Raw genomic sequence first — 20,923 nt, 5'->3', positions numbered from 1 at the left:
TTAGATGTAGGCATTCAAGTAGGTTGAAAGTCAATGGCTGGAAAACAATCTTGCAAGCAAACAATAGCCAAAAAAGGGCAGGATTAGCTATATTAATGTGGAAGAAAACAGACTTTAAATGCAAACCTATTGTAAGAGACAAAGATGGGCACTAAATATTAGTAAAATGGGTAATTTTTCAAGAAGAAAGAATAATAATAAACATTTATGCACCTAACCAGCATGCTTCAAAATACATGACACAACCCCTGGAAAAATTAAGAGGAAGAATTAAATTATAGTATGAGACTTTAATACACCATTATCACCAGTAGACATTGCATCTCAACAGAGAATAAAGAAACAAAGGATTTGAATAATATATTAGAGGATCTAGACCAAATAGACCTATACAGGACACCTTCACACAGCAGAATATAGATTCTTCTCAAGTGCACATGGATCTTTCTCCAGGATAGACCACATACTAGGCTACAGAGACTGTCTCAATGAACTCTGGATGATTGAAATTTCTGATCACAGTGGAATGAAGCTTGAAATCTGCAAGGGCCACAGACCCAGATAAGGCACCAAGAAATGGAAGTTAAGCCATACCCTCTTATACACTCATTGGGTCAAGGAAGAAATCTCAAAAGAAATCAATAACTACTGTGAATCTAATGACAATGACAACACAAAGTATCAAAACTTATGGGACACCAAAGCATACTGAGAGGGAAATTTGTTTCCATAAGAGGATTCTTTGAAAAACTATGTGCCAACAAAAAGGGCAATTTAGAGGAAATGGACAAATTCTCAGAAGCACATAGCAACCTACTTTGATGAAAGAAGAAATTAATGATCTCAACAAACCAATCACAAGAAAAGAGATGGAAACAGTCATTAAATACCTTTCAACTAAGAAGATCCCCTGGCCAGATGGATTCACAGGTGAATTGTAAATATCATTCTGGAAAGAATTAACTCCAATCTGCTTAAACTCTTCCAAAAAGTCAAAATAGAAGGAAGATTGCCTGACTCATTCTATGATGCCAACATTACCTTAATATCAAGGCAAAACAAAGAAAACACAAGAAAGGAAAATTACAGACCAATCTCATTAATGAATCTAGATGCTAAAATCCTCAACAAAACACTTGCTAAACATACTCAAGAACACATCAAACAAATAACACTATGACCAAGTGGGTTTCATCCCTTGTATGCAAGGATGGTTCAACATAAGAAAATCAATCAAATTTAATATACCATACGAAAAGATGGAAAGAAAAGTATCTCCTGATCATATCTATAGATGCAGAAAAATCATTTGACAAAATACAGCACTCTTTCCTGATAAAAACACTGCAAAAGATAGAAATAGAAGGAAAATTTCTGAACATGACAGAGTATATATGAAAATCCCACAGCTAACATCATTTACAATGGTGAAAACTTAAAATCCATCCCTTTAAGATCATGAACAAGACAAGGATGCCTACTATCACCATTCCTATGGTGTGTTAGAAGTACTTGCTCAAACACTGAGGCAAGAAACAGATATACAGATATAAAAGTCATCCAAATTGTAAAGGGAGAAGTCAAAATTTTGCTATTTGCAGATGACATGATCCTGTACATAGAAAGTCCTGAGAAATCTACAACAAAGCTTCTAGAACTTATAGATGAGTTTAATAAAGTTGCAGCTAATAAGATCACTCAAAAAATTAGTAGCATTTCTGTACACTAATAATGAGCAATCCAAGGAGGAAATTAAGGAAAAAAATACTATTCACAGTAGTAAATTAAAAAATCAAATAACCAGGGACAAATATAACTAATGATGTAAAAGATTTATACACAGAAAACTACATAACACTGTTAAAGGAAGTCAAAGAATACTTAAATAAATGGAAGTACATTTCCTGTTCATGGAAAGGAAGACTAAATATCATCAAGATGTCTATCATACCCAAACTGATCAACAGATTTAATATGATCCCTATAAACATCAACACAACCTTTTCTACTAAACTGGAAAATCTATCTATGAAATTTATTTGGAATTGTAAGAGGCCCCAAATAGCCAAAGACTTATTGAAAAAGAGAAATGAAATTGGAGGAATCACACTACCTGACTATACAACATACTACAAAGAAATACTGGTCAAAATAGCATGGTATTGGCACAAGGATAGACACACTGACCAATTGAACCAAACTCAGAGTTCAGATATAGATCCTTGCATGTACAGTCATTTGATAGTCAACAAGGTCACAAAGTCCACTAAACTGGGAGAGAATGGCCTCTTCAACAAATGGTGCTTGCTTGGAGCACTGGCTATCCATATGCAAAAGAATGAGAGAGGATTACCATCTCATATCTTAGGCAAAAATCAACTCAAGATGGATCAAAGATCTAAATATAAGAGGAAATACCATAAGGACCTTGGGAAACAATGTAGGAAAGCATCTATGGGACCCTGTAATAGGAAATGGCTTCATGAACTTCACACACAAAGTATGAGCAGTGAAAGAAAAATAGACAAATGAGTCATCCTCAAAATTAAAGCCTTTTATACCTCAAAGGCGTTTATCAAGAAAGTGAAAAGACAGCTTACCAAACAGATGAAATTATTTGCTAACCATATATCTAATAGGAGCATAATATCCAACAAATATGAAGAAATCCTATTTTTTCCAAAAATAAATAGACAAACAACCCATTAGGAGAAAAGGGCAAGAGATTTGAACAGATGTTTTTCCAGAGAAGAAATACAAATGACTAAAAAGCACCTGAAAAGAGGCTCGACATCACCAGCTATTAAGTAAATACAACTCAAAACTACAATGAGATACAATCTTGCACCCATTAGACTGGCAGCTATTAAAAACAAACAGAGGACTACAAGTTTTAGAGGAATGGGAACACTCGTCCACTTCTGGTGGGAATGCTGAAGAATTCAGCCATTCTGGAGGATACTTTGGTGGTTCCTCAAAAAAAAAGCTATAGATTCACCATATGACACAGCAATTCCACCACTGGTTATATACCCAAAAGAACTGAAAACCAAGACATGAACTGATATATGCCCACCAATGTTCATAGCAGCATTATTCACTATTGCTAAAATTTGGAATCAATCCAAATGCCCATAAACAGAATGAATGGATAAAGAAAATGTGGTATATACACACAATTGAATACTATTCAACTGCAAGAAGGAATACAGTACAACCCACGTGATAACATGTATCAATCTTGAGGACCTTATGTTGATTGAAGCAAGCCAGACATTTAATGACAAATACTACATGACTTCTCTAATATGGATTAAGCAAATCAAGTTGACTCAGAGAGCTAAAGACTGGATGACAGGTTTACAGGAAGGTTGTGACCTGATGCCTACATATGCAAAATCTATGATAAAGTGGAGGTAAGTAGTTGACAGTGAAGGAATAAGATGGGGACACAAGGATAATATTGGGTAGGGCTTTGTAGGCTTGAGGGGGTCTAGGGTGGGACAATCAGTCAGATGGTCCATGGAATTGGGGAAGGGTTTGGGGGGAACAAGTGTACACAGGAGATTGTCAGGTACATGGTTGAAACTCTAATGTTGAGAAAACTCTTCAGAAAATATAATAAGGAAAGTTTACTTTTAAAGGTGTTTGATGGGGGGCATCTGACACAGGGTTCACCTGGGACAGGCTTCTAGGGAGTGTGTGAGTGCTCATCTTGTCATATTGTGTTATATCAGTGGGTGGATGCACATACAATGAGAGGTAAAGTGTTGTATCCCAGTTCCGGGGTGGACTGATGTTCTCAAACAGAGAAGAGGGTGTCTCTAGAGAGTTTGTGTGGCTCCCAATGATGAAGGATGGACTGGAGTGTCAAGGCCTTAGCATAGTTATAAGTATCTGTGAATCTTGTCCTTCAAGCAGTGAAACTTGGTTGTCACTCTGTGCCCTGAAGCAAGGGGAAGAAAGGAATAGAATAGATGGAAGTGTTCCACAAGATCGTGCAATGATGGGTATAAGCCATGTTAAATTTCACCAAAAATTTATAGAAGTGTATAGTCTAAAATGTAAACTATAATGTAACCAAAATTTTATAAAAGTGTACAGTCTAAAATATAAACCATAAGGTAATCCATAATGGAACCATGGTTGGTAGCTATGTTTCAATATCTGCACATCAGCTATAGTAAATACAACTTTCACATGTAAAAAGATCATTGCTGGTGAAATGGGAAAAGGGTTTGGTGTTGGGTATATGGGAGTCCCCTGTTTTGTTTACGTGACTTTACTGTGATCTAAAACATTTTAGAAGACAAAATTTAAAAAAAAAAAAAAGGAAGAAGAATGTAGACACTGAGGAAGGAATGGAGATTACCTTGACATTGTACATGCAGGGCAACACCTATTACTCTGATGAAAGGCAAAATGTCAAAAAGAAAGTTTTATGATATCTTTCATATTTTGATAACCCAATTTATTTTTTACTTTCTTTTAGTTTTTCAGAATTATAATGTATTCTATTTCTAATCTTTAAACATGTCAATACTATTTCATTTTCCTACTAATTGAATTTGGCAATATATTAGGCTCCATTTTCTTATGAAGTTTTGGATAACAGAGGGGTTCAACTACAGCAGGAGAGAAGCACTGGTATTGGGTGTCATTGATGGGGGATTCATGGGTGGGAGGCAGTTCTCTAGGGCATGCATATAGAGTATATAGATATGTTTAGATATTCACTGGGTTTGGATAGAGTTATACACAGCAACTAAGGGAGTGCTGTCTCCCTATTCTGGGTAGCTCCTTCACATTCCCCAAAGGAAGAACAACAATCCCACTTGTGCAAGGACAAAGACCAGTGAAGAAGGATGGTCCAATGATGGGCCATTGATACTGATGATATGCTTATGAGCCTGTATGCTTGTAATTTCAACTAGGCCTAGAGATGCAAGTTGCCTAAAAGTTACCTCCTGAAAGCCTCCTTGTTGCTCTAATATAGCCACTCTCTAAGCAAAACTCAGCATACAAATGCATTACCTTCCTCCCAGCATGGGAAATGACTCCTCCCAGGAATGACCCTCTCTGGTACCAAGGGATTAGTACCATCACCAGCTGATGATGCAAATAGAAAAATACCTTGAATAAAAGGGGAAAATGGTAAAGACAAATGACTTTATATGGCTAAGAGACTTCAAAATGGGTTGGGAGGTCATCAGAGGTGTTGTATTAATGCACGCCTCAACAGAATCCCAGAGAATCAAAGTAGATACAACCTGTTACTTGTGCTCTTGAGAGCTACAGTGATGCACAGGTCATGACAGATGGCTCTGGAATTCAGTACCTTGCCAGTGGGCCTGACATTGGAATTTGAGCTCTTGAATGTGGAGTCAGACTCAGATGTGACTTCTCTATACATGCCTCTTCTCTCGCTTTTACTGAACCTGAGGTTGGTGCTAGGGTTTGTATATGTTCAGGAGACTTGAATCTCTGGACTGTCCATGTGCCAGTTGGACCTTGAGCCTCAGCAGAATTGCAACACCTACTCTCTAGGTCATTTGACTTACCCAGGTCAGCTGATGGGGAGGTGAGAATAGTGTCTATAACTGCAAGCAGGAGAATCACATCCATCAGCCTTATGGGATCTGAGCACCCTCATGATTTAGAAGTGGAGTGGACATCACTATCCCAGGGTCCACAGGATGGAGGAATAAAATATAGATAGGAGTGGACTTGCTGGTATTCTAATATAGAACTGCTGTGACTCTAGCAATGCAAGTGTATCGTTCATTTGGAGACTCTGAACTCAGCAATGGAAGTTGCTGACGGTAGCAAGAGGGAGGAAGAGGTGTGATATGGGGCATTTTTGGGACTTTGAGTTGTCCTGAATGATATTGCAGGGACAGATGCAGGACACCGTATATCCTGCCATAGCCCACTGGAGGGACTTGGGGAGAGTGGGAAATACAATGTAAATTATGGTCCATTTGGTGTGGTAGTGCTCCAGGGTATATTCATCAAATGCAATGAATGTGCCTTACTGATGAAAGGGGATGTTAATGTAGGAGGAGGGGGGTGGGAAGGTGGGGAGTGGGGTATATGGGAAGGGAACCTCTTATGTTTTTTAATGTTACATTTTGTGTGATCTATTTATCTTTTTAAAAAAGAAAATAATTTTAAAAATTAATGATAAAAGCACTTTTTTAAATGTTAAAAAAAGAGAATCAATTACTGTGCCAACTAGGTGGCAATACCTTCCAGGTCTGGGGCAGTATTCTCCAGGAGGCAGGAGATGCTCTAAATCAGTGTCCACTCTATGGTGTTGTTTCTCCCATAGCTGGGATTCATGGATCCATGAATCAGGTGATGGAAATGGGAGTGGCACCACTCACTATTATGCCCTAGTTTACCACTAGGAAAACGTTTGCTTTCTGCCCCTGCATACTTCAACTCTGCTGGTCTACATGTTCAAAAGGGGAAGTGATTCCCTAGGGAACACAACGATTACATTGAACTGGAAGTTAAGACTGCCAAGTAGACACTTTGGACTCCTTGTGCTTCTGCATCAGCAGGCAAAGAAGGAAATTAGTTTACTGGCTGGGGAGATTGATCCTGACTATCAAGAGGAAATAGGACAGCATCTACACAATGGAGGTAAAGAAGAGTTTTCCTGGAATACCTGAGATCACCTAGGGCTTCTCTTAGTACTATCATGCTCAGTAATTAAAGTCAATGACAACAGCCCAATCCAGGCAGGACAGACAATGGCCAAGAATCTTCAGGAATGATGGTTTGGGTCATTCAATGAGACAGAGAACCAAGGCCAGCTGAGGTGCATACTGGGAGCAAAAGGAACATGGAATTGGTAATGGAAGAAGGTAGTGATGAATACTAATTTCAACCAGAAACAAGGACTGTAATGCTCATGAAAATTTCTTCCTTGTTTTGTTATAAATATGTTTGCATATGTACATAAAATGAAAATCTTTGTTTTTCCCCTATCTTTCCCCCTTATCACATCACATAACTTTGTATTAGTTTCATGATGTAGTATTTATGGATGTCATGCTTAAGAGTACATATTACCCAAGGACTAGTACCCTATTCTGTAAGACTTTGTTGTATTTCAATTTTCAGGACAGATGAGTGTTTTTAGGTTTTAGGTATATATCTGTAGCAGTTTTATGTGGTTATGAATTCCAAAAAATAGATATTGGATTATGTTGGTAATCTGGTCTGTACCTGGGCATGATTAAGCTATGGTTAGGACTTTGATTGGGCTACTTCATTAGGGTACTGAGTCCCCACACCCTGGTGGGTGGGGACTCACAGATAAAAGTCATGGCAAAGGAGAGAGTTGGGGGGTTTTGATGTTGGAGTTTGATGCTGAAGCCTTAAACTGGAGCCCCAGGAAGTAAACTCACAGAGGAAACAGAAGCAAGCTCCAGGTAGAGAGGGACCCTTAGCCCAGGAAGAAGCAAGCCCTGGAATAGACAGTTACCCTGAACCCAGAGAGAAGCAAGACCCTGGAAAAGAGGAACCCAGGAAGCCTGACCCCTCGCAGATGTCAGCAACCATCTTGCTCCAACATATGAAAATAGACTTAAGTGAGAGCAGTAACTTACGCTTATGGCCCGGCATCTGTAAGCTCCTACCCCAAATATACACCCTATATAAAAAACAACTAATTTCTGGTATTTTGTATCAGCAGCCCTTTGGCTGACTAATAGAATACCTGCTTGTTTTTTTATTTAGATAGTAAGTATGGTTTAAGGTGATGTGTATGACTGCCAATTTGGTGAGAGGTGGTCTGTGATTACTAGTCATATGTGACATCTAAGCCAGGTACTGGTGTCCTGTTGTTTGGTCAAGGAAGCACTGGGCTAATTGTAATTCAGGGAAATTCATGGATTTTAATCATCAGGGAATTGATTACATAGATGGCTACTTACATCTACAATGAACTGAGGAGATTGCTGTCAGCAGTGAGTGATGTTTCTTCCAATTAGTTAAAGGCCTTAAAAGGATAACTGATTTCAAATTCAGAGAGAGAATTCCCATCTGTATTTCAGATAGCCAGCATCTCCTGGGGAATTCAATGAAGACCTTTATTGGAGTCCCTGGTTTGAAGCCTGCCCTATGGAACTTGAACCTGTACATCCCCATAGTTGTATGACAATTTTATAAGATCTCATACTATTTAGTGATATCTTGTGTTGGTCTTATTTCCCCAGAGAAATTTGACTAATAGAATGGGTATTTTATTTGTTTTCCATTGCTTCTGTACTAAATTACCATAAATTTAGTCACTCAACTGAAATCAAGACTGTAGGAGGGTTATGTTCTTTTGAGGAATCTTTAGAGGAGAAACCTCTTTCTTGAATTTCCCAGCTTCTAGAGACTGACTATGTTCCTTAACTCATGGCCTTCTCCTGTTTTCAAAGAAAACAAAGGTTTTTTATGTCTTTCTTATATCCTGTCACTGTGACACTAACTCTTCTGCTTCCTCCCACTTCCACTTTTAAAGACTCATGTCATTACATTGTGGCTACCTGGAAAATCCAGTGTATAATCTCCCTTTAAGTCCAATGATTATTGGGAGCAAATGTGGCTCAAGCAGTTGATGCCTGCTTCCCACATGGGAGGTCCCACACTCAGTTCCCAGAGCCTCCTAAAAAAATAAAAAATAAACAAGCAAAATAAATGAAAAAAAAAAAAAATTCAGGGGAGCCAATATTGCTCATGGTTACGGGCTAGCTTCTCATATACGAGGTCAGGGGTTCAATCCCTGACTACCAGTACCTCAAAGAAACAAAAAAAGTAAGATGACTATCAATCTTTAGTCTGTCGGCAGCCTAAATCCGCATTTACCATGTAAAGTGACTTGTTCAGAGATCACAGGAATTAGGACTTGGACATCTTTGGTAACCCATTATTTTTGCCTTAGACAAGTAAATTTTGTTATTTTTCTAAAGTTTCTTTGTGCTACATCTGATTTATAGCATTTTATTCCCTGAAATTTACTCATATAGTTTAGAAATTAAGTCTTTATAATTTTCCTCTTGATATACTATATATTAGTCCAGAGAGGATTAGTATTTGCTTTTTCTAAGTTTCTGCAGGCCTTCCTGAAACATAATAATTTGAATTAAATTTTCTCCTTAGGTTTTATCTGGATCATGCATAAATTTAAATAAGAGACTTACTGATGTTCTACCAACTGAGCTAGCTGGGCCAGCTCATTGGACTTACCCAGATCAGTTAACAGGCAGGTGAGGATGGTCACTCACTATACCAGGGAACTGAGAGAGTCTACAACTTCAAGCAGGGGAATCCCATCCATCAGCTCTATGGGATCTCAGCCCCCTCTAGATTTAGAGGTGGTGTGGACCTCACCATCCCAGGGTCCTCAGATGGAGGAATAAAAAATGGATGAGAGTTGAATTACTGGAATTCTACTATATAATTTCTGTGACTTTAGCAATGGAAGAAACTATATCATTGATGTGGAGACAGTGGCCATAGGAGTTGCTGAGGGAAGGGAAAAGGAAGAAGAGGTGTGATATTGGGACATTTTCAGGACTTGGAATTGCCCTGAATGATATTGCAGGGACAGATGCAGGGCATTAAATATCTTGCCATAATCCACTGAATGTACTGGGAGAGAGTGTCAACTACAATGTAAATTATAATCCACGCTGTGTAGTAGTGCTCCAAAATGTATTCATCAAATGCAATGAATATGCCACATTGATGAAAGAGGCTGTTGATGTGGGAGGAGTGGTGTTGTTTGGAGTGGGGTATATGGGAACCGCTTATATTTTTTAATGTAACATCTTCTGTAATCTATGTATCTTTTTAAAAAAAGATAATAAAAGACTACAAAGAAAGAGAGAGAGACTTACTCATGATTCTTGACTGCAATAGGTTCCAACCGTGTCTTTGCTACTTAAGAACTCTATAGCTTTGGCCATTCAGTTATCTTTTTTAACTGCTTAATTCTCTCACAGTACTTAAGTGAAGAAGAATAACGATTTCTTAATTTGTTTTTTTAAGTTTTTTCCAGTTCTATAATTTATATTTGGTTCTTTTAAAAATAACCTGGTTTTTTTTCTGACTATATCAACCTTATTTTCTTTTTTAAGCACATTTAATCATAGTTGTAAATTCTGTCTCAACACTGTATGTTTATTCCTGTGGTAGATTTGTATCTTGGTTTTAAGTCAGATTTAAAATCAAGTATTTGTATTCATTTAATTTTTTTTGTTTCTCTGCTTGATTATTATGAAACAGGTATTTTATGTAATACATAGAAACATTTTGAAGCCTAGCTTAATTTTATAGAAAATTATTCTTATTTATGTGATTTATAGTTATGCCAAGCAGTCATGGGCACCAACTATCTTGGATATACTAATCAAATAATGATTTGTGATGATTTAAAACTCTGAGATCATGTCTATTTCTACTTTACTTTTACACATAGAGAAAAACTGTATAGCATTCCTTCCCACAGTCTGGGTACTATTTAGATATGCCCACTTTTATGGGGCTTGGACTCCATTTCTATGATCTATAGTCCCTTTATTCTAGTGAAAGCTCTACTCACTTGGAAACTTTCCATCCCCATTCCACATCTAAACCTAGCCAGTTCTCAGAGATGGTCCCTCCTGGGCGTTTGTTAGGCATTCTCTGCTGCTGTGGAAATTTCCACTGCCTCAACCCAAGAAACAATCAATCCCTGAGCCCCCACACAGCCCCTAGTCCTTATGCACCATTGATGATGGTGGTTCCCTTAGGCTTCAGGGGCCCTTATATAACCAAGTCAAATGAGAAGCTTATTTTCGCACAGATACATGAACTAGCAATTTTTTTGATCCCTTAGAAAATACTCTCACTACCTCAAATATTGTAACCACTAGCGAAAACCTAAAGCATGAAAGTTAATGAGGTGATGTGGAAGCAGAAGTGGCCTATAGACCTGAGTAAGTCTAGGAGGTTAAAAAAAAGACAGTCAATTTTTAAAAATAAAAAATTTAGAGAAGAGAAAATTGGCCAAAAGAAGAGAGATGGGTATGGGTAGTTAGAAATAGGGTATTTGGGTGAAAAGATGAATAAATTATATATGAAAAAAGTATGATGTGATAGTGAAACATGAGATATGGTTGGCTATTTTAGAGAAGTGATCAGAAAAAAATTGAACAGAGTGGTAAGAAAAGGGATTAGATTTTTACACAAATAAAACAGAATATGCGTGTAGTTGCATGAACCCAGGAGATGAAGATATATTTTGTACTTCGAAGTAATAAAACTGTCTGATAGCCATCTAGGGGATTTGAGCATGATAGAATAAAGGTGAGGAGAAAAGGAATGAGGGCAAAATCAGATGTATATTTCAACTTCCTTTTTTCTATACATGACATTCCACTAGGTACTTTCTTAAAAGAAACGTCAATGGCTTTCCTTTTATTTTGACAACAATGGAGAACAATTAAAGTACTGTAAGTATGGGAATACTTGACTTAGGTATGTTTTAAAAATTTACTAACTGTCATGAGGAATATTGATTGTGGTTAGGATAAATGAATGGAAAGAATGAGATGAACTAAAAGGCTAATAAAAGAGCATAGAAGAGAAATGTTAATAACTGCTGTAAGGAGTGGAAATAAATAGATTACAATAGTTTGGACATAGAAAAAAGATAACATGTTGATGGATTGAATAAGAGTAAAGGGATTTGAGTAATCAAGAACAATTCATACTTTTTTTCACAAGGCAACTCCGTAGACAGTGGTACATTTATCAAAATGAGAATATTAAGAGACATCAAGAATTCTATCTTGGTCATTTGATGTTTGCTGTACCTATTAAACACACAAGAAGAGATATCTAGTATATTGTTTTATCTATCTTTAATGTCTGGAGATCAGCAAAGCATTCAAGAATGGAGATGTACCTTGAAGTCATTAAGGCATAGACAGTTTTAAAAATTGCATTACTGGAAAAAATCTGTTAGGGTAAACATGTAATTATATAAGAGAAATAAACCCAGAGCCAAGATCAGGACTCTAATTACAAAACTGAGAACTCTGACAGTAGAGAAGGACCCAACAAAGATTGAAAATTATCAGCTAGTGTTTTAGTTTCCTAGGCTGCTACAACAAATGCTATGAAACGGTTCACCTTAAACAGTGGGAATTTATTCACTCATGGATAGAGTCCAGAAAACTGTCCAAACCAAGACATCGTCAAGGTGATACTTTATTCCTGAAGATCGGCTTCCAGGGATCCTTGGCTCCTCTACCACACAGCAAAGCACATGGCAGTGTCTGCTTGTCTCTCTTTTTTCTTATGCTTCATCACTTTCAGCTTCTTGCTTCCTTGGCTTTTTTTTCTTTTGTCTGACTATAATTCTCTTATAAAGGATTCCAGGAATTGGATTAAGACCCATCTTCAATGAGGTGGGTCACATCTTCACTGAATTAGCTTCATCGAAAGGTCCTACTTACAATGGATTTATACCCACTGGAATGGATTAGATTTAAGAACATGTTTTTTTCTGGGGTATACACAGCTTCAAACCACCACAGCTAGTAAGGTTAAAGGGGAAAAAATCAAGTAATTAAAAAAAATACATATATATGTATTTTATATATATATATGGGTTAAAAAGTTACCAGTGTCACACGCTGAGGATATTCATTTGTGTTGCCGGCTAGAGTTCAAAGATTAACTTGACTGGAACTATTTCAACAAGGGATTGAGTAGGAAGTCAGTTTAAACGGATATGAGGTAAGTAAGGGGAAGACACACTATACTGCCTATGATGCTCACACAGTTCCTTTTCAAGTATTTTTAGATATTTCCAATAGCTCCCTGAGAGATAATAAATTTTATATAGCTGTTTAATATAAATCCTGTTTTCAAGATTTGTCACCATAAATATCTACATAGACTTACTTCCAAGTTCTAAGATTTCAACTCTAACCATAACGAAGTTCCACTTGCATCCCACTGTGTTGTAAGGTCCTAAGCTAAGTAGTTTGGAAGCTTTAGTTCGGAAGCTTTCTGCTTTCTATTTCCCCTCTTGGCTGGAAAAACACAACCTGCCAATGCAGTTGGATATCAGCCGTAGAGTTAGGAAACTTTAAGGGAGTTAGAGGAACAAAATTCCAATGATAATTTTCCTTCTCCCTGTACTTTCAAGATCCCAACAGCTGCTTCAGGCAGCACTCTGTCACAGAGATTCATACAGCATAATCCCTTCACTCCCTCTTGAGTCCAGAAAAATGTGTCATTCTCAGGACCTGCCTCCCTCTGTTTATTTTGTTTTAGGCCCCTTTTTGGTGTGTGACACATTAAGAAAAACAAACAAACAAACAATAGAGCTTTAGGTAAAACTTGGAGGATTTTGCAAGACATGACAAGCATACTATTCAGGGAAGGCTACCAAAAAGGGAAGGAGTCATTACAGTGCAGAGTTGAGACTAATTCCTGTAATCAGAGGTGAAAAGATTCAGTGGAAGATGCAGAAGCTTTAGAAGCAGGGGAATGACTTCTAATCATTATTTTCCTTTAGTTTGCTGAATGATGATGCTAAACTTCACATTACACAACTATAACATGACCTCTCTGTTGATCTCAAAGAGCTATTTTGCTCTTCAACTATCATAAATAATTAAATATACAAATAATCTTAAGTCTAAAAGTACTCTTAGATATTAACATATGATTATAGGTACTGAGTTAAGTTTAAAGAATTGTCTAATAGGATTCATTATTATGAACTATGTAGAAACTGGAATTTATTTATATACTTTCCTTTCTTTCTTAAAATATTTTTAAAAGAAGCTTTGGATTATGTAAGTGTTACATCAAAAATATAGGGGAATCCTATATACCCACCCCTCCCCCTCACATACTTTCCCATATTAACAACAACTTTAATTAGTGTAGTAATTTTGCTAACATTGATGAACACATATTGAAGCATTTTACCAACCAAGGACTATAGTTTACACTATAGTGTACACTTTGCCCTGCACAATTTTATAGTATAGACCTTAATTTAAAGCTAACAAATCTATATAAAGAATCAGTGAAGCTTAAGGGATAAAGCATTTTAGTTAAATGGCAAGACTTTACTGTCAGACTTAAAAAGCTGTTTGACCAGAAGAAAATGTGGTGGTGGTAAAATAACTAAGTGTCTGAAGGAAGTAATTTTGTTGTTTGTATTTACATTGCTATGGTATTAGGAACTGCAGGGGGTACTCACTTGGGTATACAATCAATCTCTGAGGAAACTGTCACATGGCTGCAGCAATAAGATAGGTGAGGGATCCCAAACCTGAGAAAACTCCATCTACATGATAAGATACTAATATTCACATTTATTAAAATTATTAAAGCTACATCGCCTTGCGGAAGCCATATCAGCTTCTAAGCTTTAGTCTATTTATTTCTAGTATGTCTATTGATTTCATAACAAATGATACAAATATGATAATTTAAGCATAAATAATTCAAATATAAAAGGGACTTGGGAAGCATTTTTGTACATTTAACTTAAGTACTCACCTGGACAATATCATGAAGTAGGGCTGATTCCCTTTAAAACTGAAATATGCTAAAATCTAGTGAACAAAGGAGCAAAAATAAGGAAAACAACAGAATGACACCACAGAGTTAGAATTATAATTGCAAATGGCTAACCATCTGGCAAGGGGGTTTATGTCATTCTAAAACCCAAGGAATGGTGAGACTGGGATAGCCAATATTTTTCTTGCCTTTGTCAAATAAAGTCCAAGGCTGTGTCCAAGTATGGAAACATTAGACAATCAGCTTTGAGTTTCAGTAGCAGCCAAAGGAGACTATAGGATAAACAAGCCTGGTATAGCTCACAAATCAATTATGTTCATAGAACAAATGTTAAGAATTACTTAAGTAAGATTCTGGACTTTCTGCAGTGTATGGACACATAAATGAACCTTGGCAGAGAATATGAAAGAGTAACTAAACCCCAAACACCTAAGAGAGAGTGAATGTGGTAAGTACTATTTACACTTGGATGCTTATACAACATTTATTTTCTGTTGAAATCAGTTTCAGGGATGATTCCTCTACCTCTTCAATTGGTAACTATATTCACTTGGTATACTTTGTTTTTTTTAAGTATTCTCTCATATCTCATGGAAATATTTCTAAAATTCTTCTACCAAGTGCCTTTGGTAGAGAAAAATGAATGCTTAATATAGAGAGGTTAGTCTTAGAAAATATTTTTACTTACCATACACAAAAACAAATAGCAAAAAAAAAATGATTATCTAAAAGAAATAACAAACCTAACTATAAAATATTATTAGAAAACATAGAAGAATATATTATAAACTTAGGTGGGTGAGAACTTCCTAGAAATGATCCAAAATTCAGAAGCATTACAGATGACTACATGGTAATTAGAAACTGTTTAAAGAATTAAAAAGTAACAAAGTAACAAAAAAAAGGAGTGACTTGCAAACATTTACAAAATATTTGACAAAGTATTTTACACAATGTATGGGAAAGTTCTGTACAAAACAATGTGTTAAAAAATCTAATAAGAGAAATACGGGTTACTATCTTCTCTGTGTTGTATGTTTTTCTTTCTTTTCAGTTTTAGGATAAGAAAACAGCCAGTTGGAGCATCCTTATGGCAAGCTCTAATTCCAGTTTTGGGCAGTCTGCTTCATTCTACCTCACTGGTATTCCTGGCTATGAGAACATGCATCACTTTATCTCCATTCCTTTTTGTATCCTCTACCTGGTTGGAATAGTGGGCAACTGCACCATTCTTCACATCATCCACACTGACAAGAGCCTCCATGAGCCTATGTACTACTTCCTGGCCATGCTGTCCCTAACAGACATGGGCATGTCCATCTCCACCCTGCCCACTGTACTGAAGATCTTCTGGTTTGATGCTCGGAAGATTGAGGTCAATGCCTGCATAGCCCAGATGTATTTTATTCATACTTTTTCTCTGATGGAGTCAGCTGTGCTCCTAGCCATGGCCTTTGACAGGTATATTGCTATATGTGATCCTTTGAGGTATTCCAGCAAACTTACCCCACGGCGCATTCTCTATATAGGGGTCTTGATTGTAGCCAGATGCTCTGTTGTCCTTCCTGTCATTCTTACTCGCATTCCCACATTTTCCTTCTGTCACTCCCGCGTTCTCTCCCACTCTTACTGTTTGCATCAAGATGTAATCCGGCTGGCCTGCACTGACATCTCTTTCAATATTGTGTATGGCTTGTTTGTTGTTGCATTTTATTGGGGTATAGATTCTTTGGGAATCCTGTTATCTTATGCTTGCATCCTCCACTCTGTGTTAGGCATTGCATCCCAAAGAGGGAAGTTCAAGGCCCTCAATACGTGTGCCTCCCATATCTGTGCTGTGCTTATTCTGTATGTGCCAATGATAGGCCTTTCCTTAGTTCATCGCTTTGCAAAACACTCCTCCCCCATAATCCATATAACCATGGCCAATATTTACCTTTTAGTTCCACCAGTGCTCAATCCAATTATTTATAGCATAAAGACAAAGCAGATTCGCCAAGGATTCCTAAGGATATTATTACCCAAAAGAGTTGGACTTGTGCAAACTTAGGAGGCAAAATATGTCCCATTATTTCAAACTTTGAATCCCTTTTCTTTTTCATGAAGATCACCACCTTAGAACTTCTTGGACATATTTGGTGCATAATGATTCCATAACACTTCATAAGCTCCATGTGTCCCTTCAAGGAAAGTATTGTAATTTCTTCTGCCATTACCTTATAGCTTTTAAATATTCTAGAGTTCAGGTGTCAAGAGCTATAAGATATAATTTAACTCAAATAATTTATGGAGCTGTTTTTGATTCAGGCTGGAAGAATAGTCCAATTTTGCATGTTAAACTAAGAAAAGTTAACTAACTATTCAAAGTTCACAGACATAAGATAAAGCTGGCATTGGCAACTAGGTAAAAATCCTTTTCATTGAGGCAATATTGGCAAACCATTGTCAGATGTTTGTATGAACTTAGAAATGGAGTGAATGAATATATTGCAAGTTTTTCATTTATACCTATAGGAAGAAATGCTTGAAAAATTTGGGGCAATAAATATAAAGGATTAATTTTCCTAAAGGGGAAAATCCACAAGACCAATAAAAATTTTGTAACAAAATGGCTGTATATTCATCTTTAAGTGAGGTAGCAAAATATATCAAACCTCTTTGGTCAGTATTCTGACCACATGCAGAATTTTAAATAGAAATACAGTAAGAAAGATGCCAATAAAAACCTCATCAATTGCAACTGTCCAAATCTTTTGCTACCTAACTCCATTTTTTAGCAAAACAAAACAAAACAAAACAAGAGGGAGAAAAGGAAACAACAACAACTAATTTTCAGCACTAAGATCTAAAGCTCACATTCTAAGGGAAGGTTAGAAAGAGGGTTGAGGTAACTGGAAAGAGAGTTCAAGGAAAATCCAATCAAATTATTTTTTTACAAATACTATTTTAAACGACCCAAATAACATTTCTTGGTTAAATAAATCAAATTTGAAAGACATAATTAAATAAATTTTTATATGATATTATAGGTAGGATCACCTGAATTGAAAAAACAGCATAGGAAGGAGTAAACAAAAGAGAGAGAGAGAGAATGAAAAAAAAAAAAAAAGTATATGGAGTCACGTTTTTGTTTTTGTTTTGTGATATAACCTACACAGATTCATGATTTTTTAAAAATCAGTCAGAAAGTAAAGTTATTTTAAGAAACAGAAGGAAAAATTTAGACTCCAATTTTGTAGCAGCAAAGTAATTTAAAAGAAGAAAACCTCCTTTAAATAATAGTTCAGGGATAAAATAAGAGGAGAAGGCAGATTTTAGAGTAAAGTGGGCCAGTGAATGCCAGAAAATACCAAAAAGAATAAAGAAATATATTGGAAAAAATTGACATGCTATAATCAATATTTCAAGAAATAAGAGTCAAAAATATAAGAACAAGAAAATGTTGAATATATTAAAATAGGTAATAATGCATATATAAAACAGATCTTGAAAGTTCATGAAATTGATGGTGGGATATCCTTACAGTAGAAAACAGGACAAATTGTGTACAAACCAAAGAAAAAAATTTCCAGTGTGAGAAAAGATTCACATTCTGACATATGCCGGTGAAGTTTTTAAAAATCACTAATAAAGAAATAAAGATATAAATATAAAGGAAAAAATTAAGCCAACTTTATGGGAAAATATTAAATCAGAATGGCCTCAGATTTATTCATAAAAATAAAATAAAATAATTTATGTACAAGTATGACTTAGAGGAAAATATATGACCCAAATATTTTATTTTCAGCATGTTAAATTACATATTAAGTTATGTGAAGAATGAGATTTGTCCCTAAGTAATCAAGAACCATGTAAATGGGTGCAGGTATAAAAATTATAAAAGCTGTGCATCAGTTGATAATTGTTGAACCTGGGTGATGGGTACTTGAAGAGTTATTATAATATTCTCTACTTACATGTGTACTTTTTCCATAATACAAAGTTTAAAAATGAATAGCTAATTAAAAAGGAAAACTTCGCAAACAAAGAGAATTCTGTTGTTTTATTCCCTGGAAAACTACTTGGACTCATTCAGATCCTAAATGATTACCGAAAGATTCTGTGATTTTTTAAAATCCATGCTGTCAGCACCCTTTAAAAGTACTCTTTTGTACTCTTTGTAGTGTCTAAGTTATTATTTCTTGCTTTGCCATCCTGTTCCCTTCTGAGTTTTAAGTGGTCTCATTTCCACTCATGAGCCTGTCTCTCCCTCTCTGACTACAAGACTTCAGGTTTTATCCCAATATAAAAGGGAGCCTCTCTTTTAATGTGCAGAAGAACTGGGATATGGTGGTAAACCAGCCTCTGGCTGATGAAGACTCGTTCTTTTCCCTCATGCATTTAAGACTCATATGTAACAAAGACATTATTTCTTAAATTCCGGTGATGTGGTCTTATTTTTAACAACAGTTGGGCAAGTGCCAGAGAAAAGAATAGCTGATTGACATCTGCTCCAATAACATTGCCACTCAAGAAGCATATTCAGTCTCCTTTATTGAGAGAGGCTTTTTTTCTTCTTCTTTAGGCTATTTTGCTCTGTGTCTTCTTGTCTGTCCACCAGTCTCTTTTTCTACATGTTGTATGAAATGCAATGACACATGTGAAGCTTTTTGTCTCATACTTGGGCAACTGGCTTCTTTGAGGTCCTCATTATCCATTCAGAGAAGAAACAAAGACCATTTTGGTCTGAGGAACCAAAAAAAAAAAAAAATAGACATCAAGCTTGTAAGAAAACAAACAAAAGAAATTCTAAAGATTAAAAATTCAAGGAGGCATAAACTTGTAAATAGTGATGGCAATATCGATAAACAGAAATACATATACAAAAAATAGAAATAAAAATAGAGAGAGATAGAGATGTCCACATTTATTGGACGACGACATTTTCCCTTTGTTTTAGTTAAAGCCTTGTCATTAAATAGATGTCATGTTCAAATGGGCACATGAAGAAGGACAGAAGCCAGAGAGCAAGAGGACTTGTTGCTGCAGGCCATTATGATTAGAACACAGAAAAGGATATATTTGGAAAGTAGACCAAGCACACTTTTCTCTCAGAAACCATCCTGACTTCATAGGTTTATATACTTTTGGGCTTGCTGATCTGGGTAGTTCTCTAACCCTATTTCTAAAGGTGGATATTTGCCCATCACATTCTCTCCATTATTAATGATTGAGGTCATGATTTAACTTATCAAATGATTTTTTGTTCTTCTAGTTATAAATTGTGAGTGGTAGGTATAATTAATCTTTTTATTTTCTTCCATTGTATATCTGAGAAAGGTATAAACCACTTGCTAAGAGCTTACTTGGAGTAAAACACAAAGTCCAATGGTATTCCTCTATGTTTGGGATTTTTGATCATATAACATTTAGATGATGCTAAGTGATTTAATTTATATTAAAATAATTAAAGTATAAGGAGAATTTTGGGAGCATCCAGTTTCCAAGAAAGCAATAAGGAAAATTATTTTTTCTGGTCATTTCAGAAGGAGAAGTGAGAAGATGGAGGTGTGAAGTCTTTTCTAGTGATGAGATATATAAATAATCTCATGTTCTCATAAGACATTGTTGTATGGCAAATTCCTTTAACAATTAACTATTTTTATGAAAGTTATCATTCCATTGACATAATCAATTCCTTAAAAAAGCCATGTCTCAACTGAGTGTATTAAATGTAAAAGTGCCTGAACATTAGTAAGCTACAGCATATATAATAAAGTCTGAATATATGGATAGAGATTTTTAATTAAATATTGAGCATTGCATAGGGCAGCTCTTTCACAGCTCAATTAACCAATAGACATTTAGAGGTTAATGATGATGATAAACATAAGGAGTATTTTTCATTGAGCAAAATCTTCTACTTAGAGTCAGACCATTTTTACATAATTCATGTATTTGTTTCAGCAGAAAGAGTCAGACCATTTTTACATAATTCATGTATTTGTTTCAGCAGAAAGACCTCTAAGAATAAGTGAAATAAATATTGCACCAGAAAATCAGGAAGTATGAATGATAAAATTAGTTTTATTGTTTATTGTATGATTTCAAGGAAGGCATATCACATAACTGAACCTCACTTTAATCCCACATTTAATAATTGATCTGGCACCTGATTCATTTTAGCCCTTAAGTTATAGAATCTGTGCCTATCATAGTTTAAGTCCTCAGTAAGTCTTCATTATCTATGCAATGTGTAATAGTATTTGCTGCCCTATCATATTCTTGCTTCAAACTAGTATCTCATAATATATCATACTATATCGTTTGTCCCAGACATGGAGTGAAG

At 35.9% G+C, this 20,923-nt stretch overlaps 1 protein-coding gene across 1 annotated transcript; it reads left to right on the top strand.

Moving 5' to 3' along the window:
- Window positions 1-6,642: 6,642 nt before the first annotated feature.
- LOC101412162 (olfactory receptor 51G2-like) lies at window positions 6,643-16,642 on the top strand. Its single transcript, XM_004471743.2, has 2 exons — window positions 6,643-6,648; window positions 15,653-16,642. The coding sequence occupies exons 1-2, from the start codon at window positions 6,643-6,645 to the stop codon at window positions 16,640-16,642; spliced, it is 996 nt and encodes a 331-aa protein (XP_004471800.2).
- The last annotated feature ends 4,281 nt before the right edge of the window (window positions 16,643-20,923 follow it).

The sequence above is a fragment of the Dasypus novemcinctus genome, chromosome 10, assembly GCF_030445035.2.
Source record: "Dasypus novemcinctus isolate mDasNov1 chromosome 10, mDasNov1.1.hap2, whole genome shotgun sequence".
Classification (NCBI taxonomy): domain Eukaryota; kingdom Metazoa; phylum Chordata; class Mammalia; order Cingulata; family Dasypodidae; genus Dasypus; species Dasypus novemcinctus.
This window is presented reverse-complemented; position numbering and strand designations above follow the sequence as displayed.